This window comes from Microtus pennsylvanicus, chromosome 12, assembly GCF_037038515.1.
Source record: "Microtus pennsylvanicus isolate mMicPen1 chromosome 12, mMicPen1.hap1, whole genome shotgun sequence".
Classification (NCBI taxonomy): domain Eukaryota; kingdom Metazoa; phylum Chordata; class Mammalia; order Rodentia; family Cricetidae; genus Microtus; species Microtus pennsylvanicus.
Window position 1 is genome coordinate 3,949,391 of NC_134590.1, and position 23,208 is coordinate 3,972,598.

Consider the following 23,208-nt stretch of genomic DNA (forward strand, 5'->3'; position numbering starts at 1 on the left):
TGCCTCCAGTAATGTCAGAATGTGACTGTGTGAGAGAGCTGTCTCCTCCTGTTTTATAATCATCTCTTGGGCTGGGATTAAAGGCATGTACCACTACTGCTCAGTTTCTATAGCAGACTAGTGTGGCTACTGGGATTAAAGGTGTCTGTCACTGTGGCTACTGAGATTAAAGGTGCGTGTCATTGCTGCCTAGTCTGTAAGGCTGGCCAGTATGACTGTTTTACTTTCTGATCTTCAGGCAAGTTTTATTTATTAAAATACAAGTGAAATATCACTACAACAACGGGCTTTTGTATGCTTTCCATTATACTCACAAAGATCTGCTTCCATCTTGAGGTCCCATAATTGCGTTGAGGCCAGGTTTCATGATCCCACTGTAAACACAAAATTATACTGGTTGATATTTTTATGTAAAGGAAATTATATTAGTTTAGGGTCTATGCTGAACATGATATTGAAGTTGGATAAAATTGTTCACAGAAAATAATTGCAAACTCATAAAATTAAAACATTATTAGGAGCCTATTACTTATCAAAGATGTCAGTTGCTAGCGAAAACTCGTCAAAAATGTCTCAGATATCACAAAACCTCTCTGTTTATTATTGAAGGACTTGTCTTCTGTGATATGTGGTTCATCTAAGATAAGTGCTCTTTGAAGCAAGTAGCAGTTTCTCATGAAGACTCCATTACACACATGGCCTTTATGTGTCAAGTATATAACAGCTTCTCACTACTGTTTTATGATTAATATCTTCATATGACCCTGCTCGCTGCCTCATAGACATTGTCACAAGAAACCAGTGATTCATGGGACATCAGTAGCAATGTAATTACTACTTAAATGGAATCAACCAAAATCAGTGCATCTTAAGTAGAAATCCAAACATTAGAAAGACACACTCAGAGGACAGGAGAGTGTTGCAAAGTTTAACACTGAAAACAACAAAAAACAAAACACCACCTTAATCAAAATAGAAAAACTGAATATATACCCATAGAATGATGATTTTCTTCTCTTATAAAGAGATTAGGATATGTTCAGTTAAAATTGGGAGACATCCCTCAAGTAGAGGACATTATTTATTGATGTATACGTACAGCACAAACACAAATTATGTCCAAATAATCTGATTGATTAATTCAGAGTAGTGAATATTCAAATTGAAAGGGGCATGGTTTTTATTCTTACAGAAAACTTAGCTACACCAGGCAGGGGAATCTCAGGACACTTGCAGTCTGCTAACCAGGCATTACCAGCAGTGAACAATGAGCGACTCTGTGTGTAACACAGTAGAAGGCGAAGACCAATGCTCAAGGTTTTCCTCTGACAGCCTTGTGCTATGGGTGTGTCATAGCATTCACACATCTGCACATGTGAGCATATACACATGTATACTTAAACATAAACATATATATACATGCATACCCACATACACTTGTATAGCCACATAAACAGATATATATGCACACACAAACACACACAGTTTATAAATGATACAGAAAGTTTGTGTTTATTGAAAAGTTGCTCAATGTTCTACTTCATGCACATACCTGATATTTGATAGTTTTTCTCTCACACTTGTTTTTTTAGAAAACAGAAAGTAATTTTGCACTGTTTCCTGATAGCTGATGTTATGAAAACTTAGCACAGCCTCTTCAGCCAATGAGTTCAGGTCACTGGTGTCCATTTCAGGAAGGTCACTAGGATTTATTTCTAATATTGGGACTGTAACAGGGTCATTATTGGATGACATCTTCAGAGGTTCTTCCTTCCTGTAGAAGGAAGAGCAAGAGTAAGTTGATTGTCCACACAAACAACATTATTACACAGAGCAGCACACTTAAGGACTGTTTAGACTGTAGTCAAAGGCAGATTCCTTCATGATGAACAGTACATATGGCTGTGATTACCTAAGGATCCAATGAGAACTCTACATAACTAAGTACATAGACTCCATGTAGATACCAGATTCCCAAGAAACTAATGAGCCCTAAAAAGTACAGAATAAATATTATTCATAATGCATGAGGGAAGAGGCAATTTATGAGGGGGCATATTTCTCTAACTTAAAAGCATATTATGATTAATAAAAGTTCAGATGTAGAATACATAGCTACCATCACCTTATGTCCTGTGTGTACATGTGCTTGTGTGTGCATATGTGTCTGTTTGTGTATAGGCATATGTTGTATTATGGGGTATTACACAATAACAATTTGGATTTCCATGGCTATCAGAAGAAATTTCTGACTATTTCCAGCTTCAGACTGTCATTAAGAATCTTCACACAGCCCACAATTCGAACTGCTGACAATGACATCATCATTGATGTGATGGATATGCTTAAATCCTAGGACGACTCAGATATTAAAATGACAGGGACAGACAGGGACAACAAATCAGTAGCTAAGCAGTATAATAATTCTAAGGAAAAACAATATAAATGAAATTTTTATGTCAGTTTTCACAAGTTCCTAATGTTTACTTTAAAGTATGACCTTTAGTGAATTGAGCACTTGAACAGTTTAAAATACCATCTTCAATGCAGCCAGATTTCCTAACTAAAAGCTGACATCTTGGGTGGTGAGCTCCTGCCTGTGAGGGTCCAGCTGCTCAGACAAGCCTCCTCCAGGAGAATCCTTACAGCAGACAGGGTGGGAGCAGCTGTGTGAAGAGCTCTGATGACAACCAAAGCAGCCAGGGTTGGGGGACAGCAGCAGGGAAGCAAAACTAGTTTCTTCCTGTCCTCCAAGTACATGTCCCATACCAGCAAAGACAAGAAAGAAAAACCTGCTAAACACATCTGCCAGAAGCTCTGTTATTCTTGAAGAAAACTATTAGCAGTCTGTCCCTAGGCAAACTTGGAGCTTCAGAAAAATGGCTTCCTCAAAACACTGTGCCTTGGATCCAGAAGGCTTAGGCTTTGGGATTTCAGACAAACCAACCTATGGGACTAAGGCTCTGCCAAATCAGTATGCTTTATTCAGACATTGGTGGAAAAATAAATGTTAAACCCCTCCTGTTCAAAAAAATTTTATCCAAAATTCCAGTTACATATTTCTAGTCATTTCAGTAAACATGGTTAAATATTACTAAAGTGAGAACATAGGAGGATGTTCACAAGTATTCCTCAAACATTACTAATATGACAACTGATTGCTACATTCAAAGATAGAAGGAATGGAATTACAGATTTCTTATCACAAGACACAAAATCTATTTTTACAGCACTCATAATTAAGATATAAAAAATGTATTTAGCAACCACTTAAACACTGATTGATTAAGAAGGAGACTAGAAAGTTCTGGCGATGGAGAGATGGCTCGATTGTTGAAATTACTTGTTTCAGGATGACCCCCGCTAAGAACCTAAACTATAGTGGAGAGGAAGAACCCAAACTGGCCTTGCCCTGTAGTCAGATCGATGAACTATCTTAAATATCACCATAGAACCTTCATCCAGCAACTGATGGGAAGAGAGGTAGAGACCCACATAGGATCACTGGGCTCAGCTCCCAGTGTCCAGAGGAAGAGTGGGACGAGTGAGAATATAAACAAAGAGGTCAAAACCATAATGGGGACACCCACTGAAATAGTTTACCTCAGCTAATAGGAACTCACCAACTCCAGCTGGACAGGAAAGGAACCAGAAGAAAACCAAACTGGACCCTCTGAACGTGGGTGATGGTTGTGTGGCTGGGGCACACTGGGAGACCACTAGCATTGGTACCAGGATTTATTCCTATTGATTGTATGGGATTTTTGGAACCCATTTTCTGAATGGATACCTTGCTCAGCCTAAATATAATAGGGTGGGCCTTGGTCCTTCCTCGAAGCAATATGCCTTACCACTCTGAGGAGTGGATTGGGGATGTGATGGGGGCGAATGTGAAGGGAATGGTAGGAAGGGAGAAAGTGGGACCTGGCTTGGAATGTATAATGAAAATGATAGTTTATTTTCTTTTTTAAAAAATAAGATTAAAAAGGAGAACCAAATAAGCACGTGACTGATTATGATTTTGAAATGAACTCCATTCTGAATGAGAATTATCATATGAAAATAGAAGCTCTAAATTGGAAATAAAGAGAGCAACATGGGAGCATAAGGCATCTGCAGGACTTTACAAAAGAGTAGGAAGTTCCTATACAAGAACGCCTGTCATGGAAGAAAATGCAGAAGACACAGCACATAGAGTAACACAGGCCTGGGCCTGAGAGCACAGGTCAGTGCATGTTCAACATGCATGAGGCCAGGGCAGCAACTCCGAGGTGAAACAGGCTGCCCTGGTGACTATAGGCTGGAACCTATCCCTTTCCGGAACCTTAAATCCAGCATGGGTATTTGTACATGGACGTTTCCTGTCCTAAGGGCCTGGTCCCAAATAACCGACTCAGAAGTGAATAGTGTGGGAGGTCCTTCTGTCTATGTGTTGCTTATATTGGTTTATGAATAAAGAACTGTCTTACACCTCATAGAACAGAACTAAGTGGGGGAAAGCTAGACTAAATGCTGGGAGAAAGAAGGGCCGAGTGAGAGAGAAGCCATGGAGCCACCAGAGACAGATGTGCTGAAACTTTGCTGGTATCCAACGACCTTGTGGTGATGCACAGATGAATAAAAATGGGTTAAATTAAGATGTAAGAGTTAGCCAATAAGAAGCTAGAGCTAATGGACCAAGCAGTGATTTAATTAATATTGTATCTGTGTGGTTATTTCAGATATGGGCAACCAGGACAAAGAAGTGGCCTCCTCACAGGTGAATGTGAATTATAAATACTCAGTTGATCAATATTAATAGCTACCTCTTTCACGTAAATTAACCCATATTTCTATTTATGCTTTGCCATGTGGCTCATGACTTGTTACCTCATTTTTTACACATTCTGCTTGCTTAGCAACTGACTGGCTTATCTCCTGACTCTTCCCTCCTTCTTCCCATCATTTTCAGTTTGACTTTCTGGCATAACTTCCTTACCAACTACTGGCCTGTCAGATTTTTATTAAGCAATGAGAATAATACAATCATAGAGTAGAAATGGATTGTTCCATTGAAGATATTTGACCTGACACTGCTCCTTCATGGCAGAGTACTACTGGGGATAAACTCACTGAATCAATCACTGTCATGGAGATGGTATGTAAAAAAAATGCATGGATACATGTATGTCATCCACATGTCAGGTTATTGAAGAACAATATATTTATAAACTGAATCTACTTTTTTGCCTGTAATTTCCCAGCACTTTTGTTTCTTCTAAGGCTTATGGCTTTTGGCAAGTGTAAACTGGTTCCTGCGGATCCTAAAGATCAATATTGTCTCTCAGATTTCAGACTGCAATGAGCACAATGATACACAGAGTCACCCATAAAGACTTGCAGTGGTGCAAGGGTTAACGCAGAGCTGTGGAAGGGAAAACAGAGCTGATACACATGCAGCAGAGAGAGCTGTTCTGGAACAGGGTGGTCAGTAAATACTCAGTTGGTTCAAGGCACAGTCAGGTCAAGATAGAGAGAGGGCTCATAGGACAGATTATTTCAAAGCACAGAGCTGACTGCAGGCATAAGGGGTCTGAAAAAATGGGAGCTCAAGTGGGACACTTCAATTAGGACTGATCATGTGAGTAGACATCTTGGGACAGAGTTGAGTGCGTGTTGCCTTATATCTGGTGATGCATACATTGGGTGGCCTGATGATGACTCAATGGCTATGATCCAAGGGAGGGAATTGCAGCACTCATGACTCTGGTGTTTTGGACAAGCATACAAGCTTCCTTTCTCAGATGAGTCTTCAAACATCCATGGGTTTAGGTGTTTGTGGCCTGTTAGGTTCATAGGTAGTATAAACAGAAGTTTCTGTCCCACCAAGTCCTAGAGTCATTCAGTCCCAAAGAAATATATATAGGCTTATATTAGTTATAAAATATTTGGCTTATTAGCTCAGGCTTGTTATTAACTAGCTCTTTCCACCTAAATTAACCCATAAATCTTATCTATGTTTAAACACATAGCTTGGTACCTTTTCTCAGTGTGGCATTCCCATCTTGCTTCCTCTTTCTTTGGCTGGTGAATACTCTCTCCTTTTCCTTTTCCCATAATTCTATTCTGGTCACCCTGTCTATGCTTCTTCCCTAGCTACTGGACAATACAAGTGACAAACCTTTATAGTGTACAAGAGCAGTGTCACACAACCAGGTAGGAATAATTTTGTTTGTATTATTTGTATTAATGAGTTGTTTATCAACCTATGACTTATGTCTGTGCTGGATACTTGCACATATAAGGTACAAAGTCATTTTTCCTCAGCATTTGCTTTCAAAATGAAGCAAACCACTGCTGTATATATGGAGTTACTCAGGAAAAGGCCCACTCTGAAAACCCCTGTTCTATGTAACAGAAAGGAACACAAATTGTCACAGCCCGAGCTCTACACACTTCATCTCTCACAGTGCTAGAATCCAGAGCTTTTATTCTCTGAGTTTGAGCTGCGGTGGAATCTAAAATCATCTAGCACATGTCATGGTGCCCTGGATGCCCTGGTGGGTAGGCAGCCATGAGAGACAGTAGCGCAGGAGTGACTGAGACACACTCCTAGCTCAGGCTGTGCAGGAATGAGGACAGGCAGCCCTGCCTCCTGTAACCAGAATGACATGGCTCCTCTGGATGACTGCTGATAAAGAGAGTTCTGAGCAGGTGGCTGGCAGATTCTTTGGTTTCTGAAACTGACTCATGGTGCAATTTGTGTGCAGCAGACAGGGGCTGAGAACTTTGAACCTGAGTAAAAGGATTACTGAATTTCCCCAGCTTCTTCCCTATTGCATGATGGTTTGCTGCTACATAAGATCTGAAAATGCTTAGACAAAGAGCTCAGCTCCCAGGAATTCTCTCCATTGCAGAACTCTTTGCTATGCTTGCCATCTCCACTTCTCCAAAGCATCCAGAATACACTTCTTCATTTAGACAAAGCCACACACAGAAATGCCTACCTGGACAAGAGCCCACAAAGACCCCTGGGGCTAGCCGTGGAAAAGACTATACAAAGACAGGTGGAGGTCTTTAGTGTAAATGGTATTTTGCTTCTACACTGATTTTAAGGTCTTTCTCTTTTCTAACTTTACTTCCTATACATTTTAGTTGTTGCTGTTTATTTGAGACAGGGTTTCCCTCTGTAGCACTGGATGTCCTTGAACTCACTCTGTAGACCAGGCTGACCTCAAACTCAGCGATTCCCCTCCCTCTCCCTCCCAAGTGCTGGAATTAAAGGAGACGTGACACCACCTCCTGTCCATTATTTCATTATTCCCATTAATATTAATGTGGCAAGTTGACTCTGGTGTTGTTACTGTGGTTTAATCTGCACTCTGACCAGTGCCCTCTGTAGAAAGATTACTGTACAAATCCTCACATCGGTGTGCAAACCATATTCTCTCCCACAGGTGCACAAACCACAACAACAAAACACAAGAATGTAGAAACAAAACTTTCTCAAAGTTCATACCTTGTCAGCAACTGAACCCAAAAGCATTTAATTGGATAGAGTGCTGAAGAAATTATTCAGGAGGTTTACTTACAAAGGATTGCAACTTCAAAAAGATAGACAGCTGAGGGAAATGAGCAAAACAATATAGAGTATGTGCAATAAACAGAGAATTATTAAAAATGTAAGTGTTGGAAAAATTTTCAGATAAACTTTTAAAACTTTAGGGAAAACCACCACCAACAGACTAAATTAACTGAAAGATAAAATTACCAGGACTTCAAATACAAGGATTAATGAGTTATTGCATTCCTTTTTATTTGAGAGGAATAAAGAAAAATTTATGATGATCCCAGAATATGACAGTTAGACCATACAGACATATTTTTATTTTAATAGAATGCTGAAATACAGACTAAAAGCATATAAAACCTATTTAGTCAAGTAATATCCTAAAATTCCCTGTATCTATTGAGCGATAAGGACATCGAGATACAGAGGTAATTTAGACTACCACATACATCAGACCAAAAAATAATCTTGTCATATCACACTGTTGGTAAAATTCAGATTTACAGAACAAGAACAGAGTGCTAGAAATGATTTAAAAGATGAGCCAAGTTACTAACATGGACCTGATTGGAAAAAAACAATCAGAAAAACAGCACGTTCCTTGTCAGAGGCTAAAGGCAAGAGTGTGGAGCTATGTATTTTGAGTCCTCAAAGAAAAGAATGGACAACCAATGTTACTACAAACAAATTCGTCCTTTATAAAGACCTTGAAGATGAACACAGCTAAAGCAATGCATGACCACCAAAGCAGCAGTGAAGAAGACACTCGCAGAAAAATAAAAACACAAAGAAGAAAGAGAGAAAGCTATGATCACTACAGGAGAAAATAACTCCTGTAGTACTAAGGATTCAATAGCAGTAACTCGGGATGTGTGCTGGTTAGTTTTTGTCAGTTTGACACGCGCTGGAGTCATCTGTGAAGAAGAACCCTCAGGTGAGGAATTGCCTGCAGCAGATTGGCAAGTCTGTGGGGCATTTTCTTGATTGATGATTGATGTGGGAGGGCCCAGTCCACTTTGGGGTCCTAGGATACTTAAGAAAGCAGGCCGAGCAAGTAGTGAGCCATTATTTCTCCAAGGTCGCTGATTCAGTTCTTTCCTAAGTTCCTGCCTTGGCTTCTTTCAATGGTGGGTTGTGATGTGAAGGTGTAAGCCAATAAACCTCTTCCTCCCCAAGTAGCTTTTGATCATGGTGTTTTATCAAAACAATCAAACGCAAAGTTGTAGTAATAGGGTTTCTCTGTAGCTTTGGTTCCTGGTAAAAAATTTCTCTCCCCTTTTTGTCTAAATAAGACAGAACCAAACCAAATACAACTATATACAATAACAACAAATAATAAATATAACAAACAATATTGAGAACAAAAGCTTTGCTAAACATTCTATCTCAAGGAATCCAAATAATGTAGAGAGTAACTACAATTATATAATCTTCAACTCCGTCAAAGATCTGAGAAGGGGCCCGCCTACACTTCCTGATCAACCTACAGGGCTACACTGCCCGGTACCTCCTCTCTCTTCCTATCCCATCCAGCTTACATCCAGATCCCCCCACCCTCTGTTTCTCTTCCCCCTCCCTGTCCTGGTGGCAGAGAGCCTCCCTGCTCTGCCTGCTTGGACGCTGGGTCCTAACCCCAAGCGTAGGGTAAAGGGGAGCTCGGGGGCTTCTTTGTCCCCATAGCCTGCCTGCAGCAAGCAGGGTGGGCCCTTTGTCTGCGAGCGAACCAAGCAGCACGGAGTTTCATCAGGGCACCTAGTGAGACATCATTGTGGTGAGTGAGTGCTGCGGCACCCGGGAACAGCCCACCTACACTTCCTGATCAACCTACAGGGCTACACTGCCCGGTACCTCCTCTCTCTTCCTATCCCATCCAGCTTACATCCAGATCCCCCCACCCTCTGTTTCTCTTCCCCCTCCCTGTCCTGGTGGCAGAGAGCCTCCCTGCTCTGCCTGCTTGGACGCTGGGTCCTAACCCCAAGCGTAGGGTAAAGGGGAGCTCGGGGGCTTCTTTGTCCCCATAGCCCGCCTGCAGCAAGCAGGGTGGGCCCTTTGTCTGCGAGCGAACCAAGCAGCACGGAGTTTCGATCAGGGCACCTAGTGAGACATCATTGTGGTGAGTGAGTGCTGTGGCACCCGGGAACAGCCCGCCTACACTTCCTGATCAACCTACAGGGCTACACTGCCCGGTACCTCCTCTCTCTTCCTATCCCATCCAGCTTACATCCAGATCCCCCCACCCTCTGTTTCTCTTCCCCCTCCCTGTCCTGGTGGCAGAGAGCCTCCCTGCTCTGCCTGCTTGGGCGCTGGGTCCTAACCCCAAGCGTAGGGTAAAGGGGAGCTCGGGGGCTTCTTTGTCCCCATAGCCTGCCTGCAGCAAGCAGGGTGGGCCCTTTGTCTGCGAGCGAACCAAGCAGCACGGAGTTTCATCAGGGCACCTAGTGAGACATCATTGTGGTGAGTGAGTGCTGCGGCACCCGGGAACAGCCCACCTACACTTCCTGATCAACCTACAGGGCTACACTGCCCGGTACCTCCTCTCTCTTCCTATCCCATCCAGCTTACATCCAGATCCCCCCACCCTCTGTTTCTCTTCCCCCTCCCTGTCCTGGTGGCAGAGAGCCTCCCTGCTCTGCCTGCTTGGGCGCTGGGTCCTAACCCCAAGCGTAGGGTAAAGGGGAGCTCGGGGGCTTCTTTGTCCCCATAGCCTGCCTGCAGCAAGCAGGGTGGGCCCTTTGTCTGCGAGCGAACCAAGCAGCATGGAGTTTCATCAGGGCACCTAGTGAGACATCATTGTGGTGAGTGAGTGCTGCGGCACCCGGGAACAGCCCACCTACACTTCCTGATCAACCTACAGGGCTACACTGCCCGGTACCTCCTCTCTCTTCCTATCCCATCCAGCTTACATCCAGATCCCCCCACCCTCTGTTTCTCTTCCCCCTCCCTGTCCTGGTGGCAGAGAGCCTCCCTGCTCTGCCTGCTTGGACGCTGGGTCCTAACCCCAAGCGTAGGGTAAAGGGGAGCTCGGGGGCTTCTTTGTCCCCATAGCCCGCCTGCAGCAAGCAGGGTGGGCCCTTTGTCTGCGAGCGAACCAAGCAGCACGGAGTTTCATCAGGGCACCTAGTGAGACATCATTGTGGTGAGTGAGTGCTGCGGCACCCGGGAACAGCCCACCTACACTTCCTGATCAACCTACAGGGCTACACTGCCCGGTACCTCCTCTCTCTTCCTATCCCATCCAGCTTACATCCAGATCCCCCCACCCTCTGTTTCTCTTCCCCCTCCCTGTCCTGGTGGCAGAGAGCCTCCCTGCTCTGCCTGCTTGGGCGCTGGGTCCTAACCCCAAGCGTAGGGTAAAGGGGAGCTCGGGGGCTTCTTTGTCCCCATAGCCCGCCTGCAGCAAGCAGGGTGGGCCCTTTGTCTGCGAGCGAACCAAGCAGCACGGAGTTTCGATCAGGGCACCTAGTGAGACATCATTGTGGTGAGTGAGTGCTGCGGCACCCGGGAACAGCCCACCTACACTTCCTGATCAACCTACAGGGCTACACTGCCCGGTACCTCCTCTCTCTTCCTATCCCATCCAGCTTACATCCAGATCCCCCTACCCCCTGTCTCCCTCCATCCCTCCCTTCTTGGAGCAGAGTGCCTCCCTGTTCAGCCTGCCTGGGCGCTGGGACTGAACCCGAAGGTGAGTGCAAAGGGGAAGGTGGTAGCTCCTTTGTCTCCATAACCTGCCTGCAGCAAGCAGGGTGGGCCTTTGTTTGGAAGCTAACCAAGCAGCAAGGAGATTGGAACTGGACTCCAGGAGAAACAGCACGGGGGAGTGACATCACTTGGAAGGTACATCAGTTGGCAAGAAGACCTGATCCTGTAAAAGAAGATCCATAGGAGAATATTGGAAGGAAGAGATGGGGAGACGCCAATGCAAGAATTCACCCAACAATCTGAAGAACAACACGAAACCACCAGAAGCCAGCGACCTCACAACAGGAGGACATGAACACCTTAATCATGAAGAAGGAGAAAAAACTGACTTCATGACAGTGATTGACACCCTTAAACAGCATATAAAAAACGCCCTTATAGAAATGGATGAGAAGTATAACAGAAAGTTCGAGGAATTGAGTAAATCAGTGAATGATACCCTAGGAAAGCAAGGAAAAACAATCAAGCAGATAATGGAAACAGTTCATGATTTGAAAAATGAAATGGAGGCAAAGAAGAAAACACAAACAGAGGGCCGGCTGGACATGGAAAATCTAGGTAAACGAATAGAGACTACAGAAACAAGCATAACCAGCAGAATACAAGAGATAGAAGAAAGAATCTCAGAGTCTGAGGATAACATAGAGAAAATAAACGCACTGATCAAAGAAAACAGCAAGTCCAACAAACTCTCATCACAAAACATTCAGGAAATATGGGACACAATAAAAAGACCAAACCTAAGAATAATTGGAGTAGAAGAAGGAGAAGAAGTGCAGCTCAACGGTCCAGAAAATATACTTAACAAAATTATAGAAGAAAACTTTCCCAACCTGAAGAAGGATGTACCTATGAAGGTTCAAGAGGCATACAGAACCCCAAATAGGCTGGATCAAAAAAAAAACATCCCCTCGTCATATAATAATCAAAACACAAAATATACAGAATAAAGAAAGAATATTAAGAGCCGCAAAGGAAAAAGGCCAACTTACTTATAAAGGTAAACCTATCAGACTTACACCTGACTTCTCTATGGAAACCATGAAAGCCAGAAGGTCCTGGATAGATGTACTGCAAAAACTAAGAGACCATGGATGCAAGCCCAGACTACTATATCCAGCCAAGCTTTCGTTCACCATAAATGGAGAAAACAAAATTTTCCAGGATAAAAACAAATTTAAGCAATACGTAGCCACAAATCCAGCCTTACAGAAAATAATAGAAGGAAAATCACTAACCAAGGAGTCCAACAAAGACCTCAATAACTCAGACATCTAGAGACCCTTCACCAGCGCAACTCAAAGAAGGGAAACACACAAACCCTACTACTTAAAAAGTGACCGGAGTTAACAACCACTGGTCATTAATATCACTTAATGTCAATGGACTCAACTCACCTATAAAAAGGCACAGGCTAAGAGACTGGATACGAAAACAGGACCCAACATTCTGCTGTCTACAAGAAACACACCTCAACCACAAAGACAGGCACCTACTCAGAGTAAAGGGCTGGGAAAAGGCTTATCAAGCAAATGGACCTAAGAAACAAGCAGGTGTGGCCATACTAATTTCTAACAAAGTTGACTTCAAACTTAAATCAATCAAAAGAGATGGAGAGGGACATTTTATACTCATAACAGGAAAAATTCATCAGGAAGAAATCTCAATCCTGAATATCTATGCCCCTAATATAAAAGCACCCACGTATGTAAAAGAAACATTGCTAAAATTCAAGGCAGCCATCAAACCGCACACACTAATAGTAGGAGACTTCAACACTCCTCTTTCACCAATGGACAGGTCAATCAGACAGAAACCTAACAGAGAAATTAGAGAATTAATGGAGGTAATGAAGCAAATGGACTTAACAGACATCTATAGAATATTCCACCCAAATAGGAAAGAATATACCTTTTTCTCTGCAGCTCATGGATCCTTCTCGAAAATTGACCACATACTTGGTAACAAAGCTAACTTACACAGCTACAAAAAAATATTACTAACCACCTGTGTCTTATCAGACCACCATGGATTAAAGTTAGAATTCAACAACAATGCTACCCCCAGAAAGCCTACAAACTCATGGAAACTGAACAGTCAACTACTGAACCATACCTGGATTAAGGAGGAAATAAAGAAAGAAATTAAAGTCTTCCTTGAATTCAATGAAAATAAAGAAACAACATACTCGAACTTATGGGACACTATGAAAGCAGTCCTGAGAGGAAAGTTCATAGCACTAAGTGCCCACTTAAAGAAAACAGAGAAAGCACATATTGGAGACTTAACAGCCCACCTGAAAGCTCTAGAAAAAAAAGAAGCAGACTCACCTAGGAGGAGTAGAAGACTGGAAATAATCAAACTGAGGGCTGAAATCAACAAAATAGAAACACAAAAAACAATCCAAAGAATCAATGAATCAAGAAGCTGGTTCCTGGAAAAAATCAACAAGATTGACAAACCCCTATCCAAACTAATCAAACGGCAGAGAGAAAATTTGCAAATTAATAAGATCAGAAATGAAAAGGGGGACATAACCACAAACACAGAGGAAATTCAGAGAGTCATTAGATCTTACTACAAAAGCTTGTATGCCACTAAACTGGAAAATGTAAAAGAAATGGACACTTTCTTAGATAAATACGATTTACCAAAATTAAATCAGGACCAGGTGAACAAGCTAAACAGACCTGTCAGTCGCGAAGAACTAGAAGCTGTTATCAAAAACCTCCCTACCAAAAAAAGCCCAGGGCCAGATGGTTTCAATGCGGAATTCTACCAGAACTTCCAAGAAGACCTAATACCTATACTCCTCAATGTATTCCACAATATAGAAACAGAAGGGTCATTACCAAATTCCTTTTATGAAGCTACAGTTACTCTGATACCAAAACCACACAAAGACTCAACCAGGAAAGAGAATTACAGGCCGATCTCACTCATGAATATCGACGCAAAAATCCTCAACAAAATACTGGCAAACCGAATCCAAGAACACATCCGAAAAATTATCCATTATGATCAAGTAGGCTTCATTCCTGAGATGCAGGGCTGGTTCAACATACGAAAATCTATCAATGTAATCCATCATATAAATAAACTGAAAGAAAAAAACCATATGATCATTTCATTAGATGCTGAAAAAGCATTTGACAAAATTCAACACCCATTTATGTTAAAAGTCTTGGAGAGATTAGGGATACAAGGGTCATACCTAAATATAATAAAAGCTATATACAGCAAGCCGACAGCTAACATCAAATTAAATGGAGAGAAACTCAAAGCCATCCCGCTTAACTCAGGAACACGACAAGGCTGCCCACTTTCACCATACCTCTTCAATATAGTGCTGGAAGTTCTAGCAATAGCAATAAGACAGCATAATGGGATCAAGGGGATTCGAATTGGAAATGAAGAAGTTAAACTTTCGTTATTCGCAGATGATGTGATAGTGTACATAAGCGACCCCCAAAATTCCACCAAAGAACTTTTACAGCTGATAAACAGCTTTAGTAATGTGGCAGGATACAAGATCAACTCCAAAAAATCAGTCGCCCTCCTATACTCAAAGGATATGGAAGCAGAGAGGGAAATCAGAGAAGCTTCTCCATTCACGATAGCCACAAACAGCATAAAATATCTTGGGGTAAATCTAACCAAGGAAGTGAAAGATCTATTTGACAAGAACTTTAAGGCATTGAAGAAAGAAATTGAAGAGGATACCAAAAAATGGATGGACATCCCTTGCTCTTGGATTGGGAGGATCAACATAGTAAAAATGGCAATTCTACCAAAGGCAATTTATAGATTCAATGCAATCCCCATCAAGATCCCATCAAAATTCTTCACAGATCTGGAGAGGACAATAATCAACTTTATATGGAAAAACAAAAAACCCAGGATAGCCAAAACAATCCTATACAATAAAGGATCTTCTGGAGGCATTACCATCCCTGACTTCAAACTCTATTACAGAGCTACAGTAATGAAAACAGGGTGGTACTGGCATAAAAACAGAGAAGTCGACCAATGGAATCGTATAGAAGACCCGGACTTTATCCCACAAACCTATGAACACCTCATTTTCGATAAAGGAGCTAAAAGTTTACATTGGAAGAAAGAAAGCATCTTCAACAAATGGTGCTGGCACAACTGGATGTCAACCTGTAGAAGAATGAAAATAGACCCATATCTATCACCGTGCACAAAACTCAAGTCCAAATGGATTAAAGACCTCAATATCAGCCCGAAAACACTGAACCTGATAGAAGAGAAAGTGGGCAATACCCTACAACAGATGGGCACAGGCGATCGCTTCTTAGGTATAACCCCAGAAGCACAGACATTAAGGGCAACATTGAATAAATGGGACCTACTAAAACTGAGAAGCTTCTGTAAAGCAAAGGACACTGTCACTAAGACACAAAGGCAACCTACTGACTGGGAGAAGATCTTCACCAACCCCGCAACAGACAAAGGTCTGATCTCCAAAATATATAGAGAACTCAAGAAACTAGACTTTAAAATGCTAATTAACCCAATTAAAAAATGGGGCGCTGAACTGAACAGAGAATTCTCAACAGAAGAAGTTCAAATGACCAAAAGACACTTAAGGTCATGCTCAACCTCCTTAGCGATCAGGGAAATGCAAATCAAAACAACTTTGAGATATCATCTTACACCTGTAAGATTGGCTAAAGTCAAAAACACCAAGGATAGCCTTTGCTGGAGAGGCTGTGGAGGAAGGGGTACCCTCATCCATTGCTGGTGGGAATGCAATCTTGTGCAACCACTGTGGAAGTCAGTGTTTCGGTTTCTCCGGAAATTCGGGATCAACCTACCCCTGGACCCAGCAATACCACTCTTGGGAATTTACCCAAGAGATGCTCTATCACATGTCAAAAGCATTTGTTCAACTATGTTCATAGCAGTATTATTTGTAATAGCCAGAACCTGGAAACAACCTAGATGCCCTTCAATGGAAGAATGGATGAAGAAAGTATGGAATATATACACACTAGAGTACTACGCTGCGGTAAAAAACAATGACTTCTCGAATTTTGCATGCAAATGGATGGAAATAGAAAACACTATCCTGAGTGAGGTATCCCAGGCCCAAAAAGACGAACATGGGATGTACTCACTCATAATTGGTTTCTAGCCATAAATAGGGTTCACGGAGTCTACAATAGGCGAATCTAAAGAAGCTAAGTAAGAAGGTGAACCCAAGGAAAAACATATAGTTATCCTCTTGGATAAGGGAAGTAGACAAAATTGCCGGGGGGAAAAGTGGGATCTTGGGGGTGGGGTGGGATGGGGGTTAGGGGAGATGGGGAGAGAAAAGGTAGAAGGGAAGGAGGGTGGACTTGGGGAAACAGGAGGATCGGGATAAAGGAAGGTTGGATAGGGGAGCACGGAACCACAATTCTTAGTTAAGGGACCCACTTTAGGGTGGGCAGGAGACTTGACCCTAGAGGGGCTCCCAGGTGCCCAAGCTGAGGTTCCCAGTTAGTTCCCTGGGCAGCTGAGGATAGGGAACCTGAAATGACCCTACCCTAGAGCAATACTGACGAATATATTGCATACCATCCTAGAACTTGCATCTGGCGATGGATGGAGATAGAGACAGAGACCCACACTGGAGCACTGGACTGAGCTCCCAAGGTCCCAATGAGGAGCAGAAGGAGTGAGAACATGAGCAAAGATGTCGGGACCACGAGGAGTGCACCCACCCACTGAGACAGTGGAGATGATCTACTGCGAGCTCACCAAGGCCAGCTGGACTGTTACCAGAAAAAGCATGGGATAAAACTGGACTCTCGGAACATGGCGAACAATGAGGGCTGATGAGACGCCAAGGACAATGGCACGCGGTTTTGATCCTATGCAATGTGCTGGCTTGGTGGGAGCCTAGCCAGTCTGGATGTTCACCTTCCTAGATATGGATGGAGGGGGGAGGACCTAGGACGTACCACAGGGCAGGGAACCCTGACAGCTCTTTGGACTGGAAAGGGAGGGGGAGAGGAGTGGGGGGAAGGGGAGAGGGGTGGGAGGAGGGGGAGAAGAGTGGGAGGAGGGGGAGAAGAGTGGGAGGAGGGGGAGGGAAATGGGAGGCTGGTGGGAGGAGGTGGAAATTTGTTTTTTTTTTCCTTTCTTTATCCTCCTTTTATCAATAAAAAAATTAAAAAAAAAAAAAAGATCTGAGAAGGGAATAAACACTACTCAACAAACGAGATATATCCAAAATGTGCAACAATTGACAGAGACAACTGACTACCTGGGCAATCACCCAAAGTCTCGTTTGCAACGTTGAGTCAACCAATTTTGGCTAAGGCCTAACATAACTGACATACCATTATTAAAGGCAAGGAACTTTTCAAAACTATCTTATCCTGTCTTGGCAGGATATGACAGTCCTGTTTTATCCATTGATGCACGCTCTGTATCTCTGTCAGTGGTTGAGGTATGGGCATTTCCTTGCCCAAAAGCCAGTTCTGCCAAATAGAAAGGCTCCAGATGGAGTGTCTTTGGTGCTCAACATTCTCTCGGGATTAGAGCGGTGTTGCCAGGAGCAATTGTATCTCACTATCATGAAACTCTGAGTTAGATTAAAGGCCATTTTCTACAGCTCTTTGAAGAGGTCAAAGATTATCTATCTATACTGAGTATAATCTCTACATATCTAGAGAACCTGATTAGTCTAATTATAAATGACAAACTTAGATGACTATTTATCTATATAATTCTCATTATCTATCTAACTTAAAGACTAAGACAATAAACAACTGTGTAACAAATGAGGATAATGACCTCCAAATATAAACACTGTACAAATATACATTGCAATATGGTAAATATATATCAATACACAAACATTATATAAGTATCTTAATCAGAGGTAGAAATGTACACTGCAATATGGTAAATATATACAATATATATTTATCAATACAATATATGTCAATACATAATGTTTTAAACAGAGATAGAAACATGCATGCATACAACAGTCAATATAATTTAACTTTGTATCAATATACAAGAATCTATACCAATATATTTGTCTAAAAGCAGTAACTCACAATTATAAATCTATTATCCCATCATTCCCTCTTTTTTTTTCTCTTTTTTTTCAAAATGATCCCTGAGCTTATAAAATTCCTCCCCCAACCTCCCAACTCCTAAATGATGTCCCTAAACCCAGGTAAAGTGCCAGTGAGCCAACAAATATCTAAGATGAGAGAGAAAGAAAATATCACATAGCGATTGAAACCAATTCAGAAAATCAGGTGAAGAGAAGCCCACCAAATTATAGGATTTCATTCAGTACAAAAGTTTTTTTTCTTTGAGACAGGGTTTCTTTTCTCTGTCGCTATGGAACCTGTCCTAGAACTCACTCTGTAGACCAGGCTGGCCTCAAACTCACAGTGATCCACCTGTCTCTGCCTCCCAAGTGCTGGGATTAAAGTTGTGCACCACCAAAGCCCAGCCTGAACAAACATGTTAACATTAACCTACAAATAAATGGTCTCAATTCTGGAACAAAAGATGCAACTGGCAGGCTGAATTGAAAAAGAGAAAACAATAACCACTTGTTTATTGCAGCGGGAAACTCAGCTAGCTTGCAACACATATGAAGACTGACAGGGAAAGGATGGAAAAGGCATTTTAAGCAAGCAGACTCCACAACCTGTATTTCTACCTGACAAACAGATATCCAGCCAATATTAGGAAGAATAAAGATAAGTACATAATAACAATGGAACACTCCATCACACACTTTTAACAAATCCAAAAGGTAATTTCTTATATCCTATCAGACCATAATGGAATTGTAGAAAAAGTCAACAGCAAGAGAAAGCACAGAAACACATGGTGAAAGAACACTGTGTTTTTGCAAGCATGGTCCAGCATATGAAAATTAGTAAAAGTACTTCAACACATAACTTGATTATGGATAAGTATGATATCATAATCTCAATAGATGGAGGAAGTCTTTGTAAAATTAAACTTATTCTTGATCACAGCCCAGAACAAACCAGGAAGAGAAAGCTCATTCCTGCACACAATAAAGGACACTGTGGTAATCCTAGCAAACAAATATACTGAATAGGGAATAACTTAAATCAGTTCCTCTAAATACAGGATAGAGCCAGGAGCAACCATCCCTCAACTGTTGTTTAGTGCAGAGCTTGGATTCTCAAAAAAATAAGATGAGAGAAGAGAAAGACAGATACAATCAGGAAAGGAAGAAGTCAAATTGCCTCATTTGTGGATGAAATGCTTTTATATTTAAAATCCCACCAGGCTGGCAGAGCACTTGCCTAGCATGTGCAAAGCTCTGGATTTGATCCTCTGAACTCATTCCAAGAAAAGGGTTCTGAAAACCACCCAGGGTCCAGCAAGAGGTGTCTGAAGGTAAATGTACCAGCTGCATAAGATTAGCCATCTGAGTTCAATCCTAGAACGCCATGGAAAGGGGACTACAGGGGCATGCCTTTGCAATCCCAACACAGAGATCTCCTGGAAGCTGAAGGGCCAGCTACCCTGGAGTTCCCAGCATGGAACAAAGTACAGGAGAGATCTCCTCAACATGTTGAGAGAAAAGAACTGATTTTCAAAATTATCCTGTGATCTCCACACACATTGAACAGTGCCCTAGCCCCACCCCACCCCACAGCCCCTGAACACACACACACACACACACACACACACACACACACACACACACACTGAAATTACTGAGAGAACTTGTGGGAAAACATATCTGGATTAAATAAGCAGAGTACATTATGGAAACATGCCTGCACACCTCTGAATATTCCCATAGCCACACAACTGTGCACTGTAAATCAGTGAGGTGTGTGATGCTAATTATACTATAAGAAAGTCACCCATACTCACTGCTGTCAGATGCAGGGGAAGAGGAGTCTCTCAGGCTGCTGCTCAGCTTGTCCTCAGCCTGTCTGCATCAGGAACTTCAGGCAAGGAAAGTGAGCCTGGGAGGAGCCAGAAGAGAAGAGTGGAGCTAGCGCCACCTGGTGGTAAATCGGGATTCCCGTGTACTAGGTAAAAAGAGATTTGGTCAGTCTGCACAGAGCCTTAACTCAGGGACACATTAGCTGATTTTGAGGAGCCAGTTCTCAAGAAGAGAAAAGAGGAAAGAAAAGCAATGACGCCTGTCTGTGTAGCTTTCTGTTTTCTTTCTTTTTTAATAGATTGGCATTGTAGGTCATAAACAGGAGGGGAATAGGCTTAACACAGAAAGAGACACACAAGGGGGTCAGGACAGCCAAGGGTATGGCTTGTTAAATACCCAGGTTGTCAATAAAAATTGATTTATAGCTTCACTTTATATCTGAAAAACCAATTGAGAAATAATTCACCATTCACGATTGTAATCCCTGTGACCAAGAGTCTGAGTTAGGATGATTTAGGGTTTGGGCTAAATATTGAACTCTGTCACTAAAGAACAAGAAGGGGCAGGGAGGGAGACTATGTGCAGGCTGTTAGCCTGCAGTCAGATGGTGCAGTGTGCAGCGTAGGACACTGCACAGACCAGAAAGTTAATGTTGAAAAATATTGATTTCATACTCTAATAGTCTTTTTTTTAACAACCTAGCATGAATGGGAGGGTCACACAAGCCCTCTCCCTTCAGCTGAGGAGCTGCAGGCAGGTGATGACTGGCAAGAGAGGGAAAGTTGGCTTTCTTCAAGGAGTGCGTCCTTGGTATGTCGACTATCCAGAGAAATGTTCTAATCATATGGGTCCATGGGCAGTACTGAATGGACTCTGTGGGTTATTTAAGAAGGGGAAGGAGGGAGGAAAGGAGGGAGGGATGGAGGGAGGGAGAGAGGGAGAGAGGGAGGGAGGAGGGACAGAGGGAAAAAAAGTTGTTTGGAGGGGGCTTTGAGGGGAATTCTGTTGTAAAGAAGCAGTGGAGGGTGAATGAGGCTCAGTATGATTAAAATACATCATATGTATGAAATTCTCAAAAATCTCAAAAAATAACTGTACAAGTTTTTGATGACATTAACATTTATCAGAGTATGAGATACATATAGAGTAAGTACACACTGAACAGTGGCCTGTGTCTGTCAGCATGAGGACCTGTGTTCAGATCCAGCACCAGGTAAAGAGCCAGATGGTGGGAGGCGGAGGCAGGGGATCCCTGGGGCTTGAGGACCAGACATTCTAGGTCATCAGAAAGCCCTGATTCATTCCTCAGGCTCAGTGTGAGAAAGGGGACGACACTAGTGTTGACCTCCACAGGTACACACCCATATACAGCCACGCATGCACACAAAGTTATAGGAAATCTGACCAGACAGCTTGATGTACATTTACAATGTGACACATTTGCATTTGTGAAACTCATTTTTCCTGAACATTTACAGTACTGCAGAAGGAGAAATAGGAGCACACACTTATAATCTCAGGACTCAGTCTGAGGCCCAAGGTTGCTGGACAGGCTGGGCTACAAAGTGAAACTGTCTCTGCTTTCTACCTTGAAAAAAAAGAGCAGAAAGAAAAGAGAAGAGAGGGGAAGAATGGGAAAAGGACAGAGGTGGGGAGAGAAGGGGAAGGGGAGAGAGCAGCTGTGAGACACAGAGGAAAGACAGACCACAGGGCTTCCCTCAAGCTCCACCATGGCCATCCTCTCCAGAGGTCAGCACATTCTTGCTTCTGTCATTTGTTGTCTACTTCTATTTAGTTTTTACGTTTATCATGTAGTAGAGTTGGTGACCTGACCCGGGGCTTCAGGCCTGGCCCACTTATGACACTGAGTGCATCCCAAGTCTGAAGATTTGATAACTATGTCATCAGCTCTCTAGTTGATTCTCTTCACCCCCTAACCCTATCCTGGTCTTCCTCTAAACCCGAGTGAATCTGTAACAGCTGCCTTATACTTCTGTGGACCTGGAGTTTCCTGGAGCAATAACTCACAAGGAGGTGTACCAAATCTGTGTCAGAATCTTATTGAAGAACACAGACTCTGGGAGCAGCGTTATCCAAGCACACGGAGAACTGCTCTTCAAACTCATTTTTTACATTATTTTGGTGAATTTGTTTACAAAATTGTAGGTTTCCACATGGATTTTTCATACAGATCTAGTTTTAGATGAACTTACCTCCAACCCTCACCTCCTTCCTCCTCCTTTGCCCACAAGTAACCCTTTATCTGCCAGCGTTCCCTCTCTATTTTCATGTAACACACATTTAACTGTCCTTCATGTCCTGGCCCTTCCTGACCTCTACAGGCATCCAAGTTAAACTTGCAAATCCAAATATTTCAGAGAAAGACTAACATTTGAGGGTGAAATTTGTGTGAGCTAAAATCACTGAAGAAGATGGAAATCAAAATTCATCGTCATATTCTTTCTGAAATCAATCCGTTCTGTCAAAAGATGTGATGCAGGGTTACTCTGCTCCTCATCCAACATCAATGAAACTGCAGGTTTTTCCTTGAACATGCTGCACCTCTGAATTTCTGCACCAGGACCCTTGATGCATGAGCCCACACTTAGTCAGCGGCCAAAACTAAGGAACTTTATGAGCTTCATTGTCTACATTAGTGTGGTGTACATATCTTCAATGCATGGATTTATTATAGTGCCATGTTTCCATTATGTTCCTCACCAGCACCACCTAACACTGACATCCAGGCTGTTTCCTTTTCCTCCATTGTGATAGAGCAGATTGGCAAGTATCTGTGTAACAACAGACAGATGTGTGTGTGGGAGAAAATCCTCACCAGATACACTATTGACAGGGGAATAAAAGTCAGATTACAGATGAGTTATATATGATTTTAAAATCTCTCTCATCTACAGTAAGACAGAAGAGTAATATAAAAATTTATAGTAGTTAGGATGACAAGATGTAGTTAAATGTGTCTAAAAGTTGTAGGCTTGAGTTAAAAAATTAGAATCCTGAGCTTGTGTCTAAAAAAAAA

The 23,208-nt window shown here is 42.4% G+C and overlaps 2 protein-coding genes across 7 annotated transcripts in view; both read right to left on the bottom strand.

Annotated features, from left to right (window-relative positions):
- Positions 1–20,223, bottom strand: part of LOC142832677 (ATP-binding cassette sub-family G member 3-like) — a 120,369-nt gene extending 100,146 nt beyond the window's left edge. For 5 of the 6 annotated variants that reach the window (XM_075943355.1, XM_075943356.1, XM_075943357.1 and 2 more), the window contains exons 1-3: positions 20,156–20,223; positions 1,553–1,774; positions 315–374 (exon numbers count right to left, since the gene is read on the bottom strand). In XM_075943355.1, the coding sequence (XP_075799470.1) occupies positions 315–374; positions 1,553–1,755 (263 nt within the window). In that variant the 5' untranslated portion in view covers positions 1,756–1,774; positions 20,156–20,223. Of the gene's footprint in view, positions 1–314; positions 375–1,552; positions 1,775–20,063; positions 20,071–20,155 lie in introns of those variants that run through there. The other variant, XM_075943354.1, reaches the window with a different exon arrangement.
- Positions 1–20,227, bottom strand: part of LOC142832567 (ATP-binding cassette sub-family G member 3-like) — a 117,925-nt gene extending 97,698 nt beyond the window's left edge. Inside the window, exon 1 of the mRNA XM_075943096.1 lies at positions 20,156–20,227. The gene's annotated coding sequence lies outside the window, so the exon portion shown is untranslated. The remainder of the gene's footprint in view (positions 1–20,155) is intronic.
- Between the last annotated feature and the right edge of the window lie 2,981 nt (positions 20,228–23,208).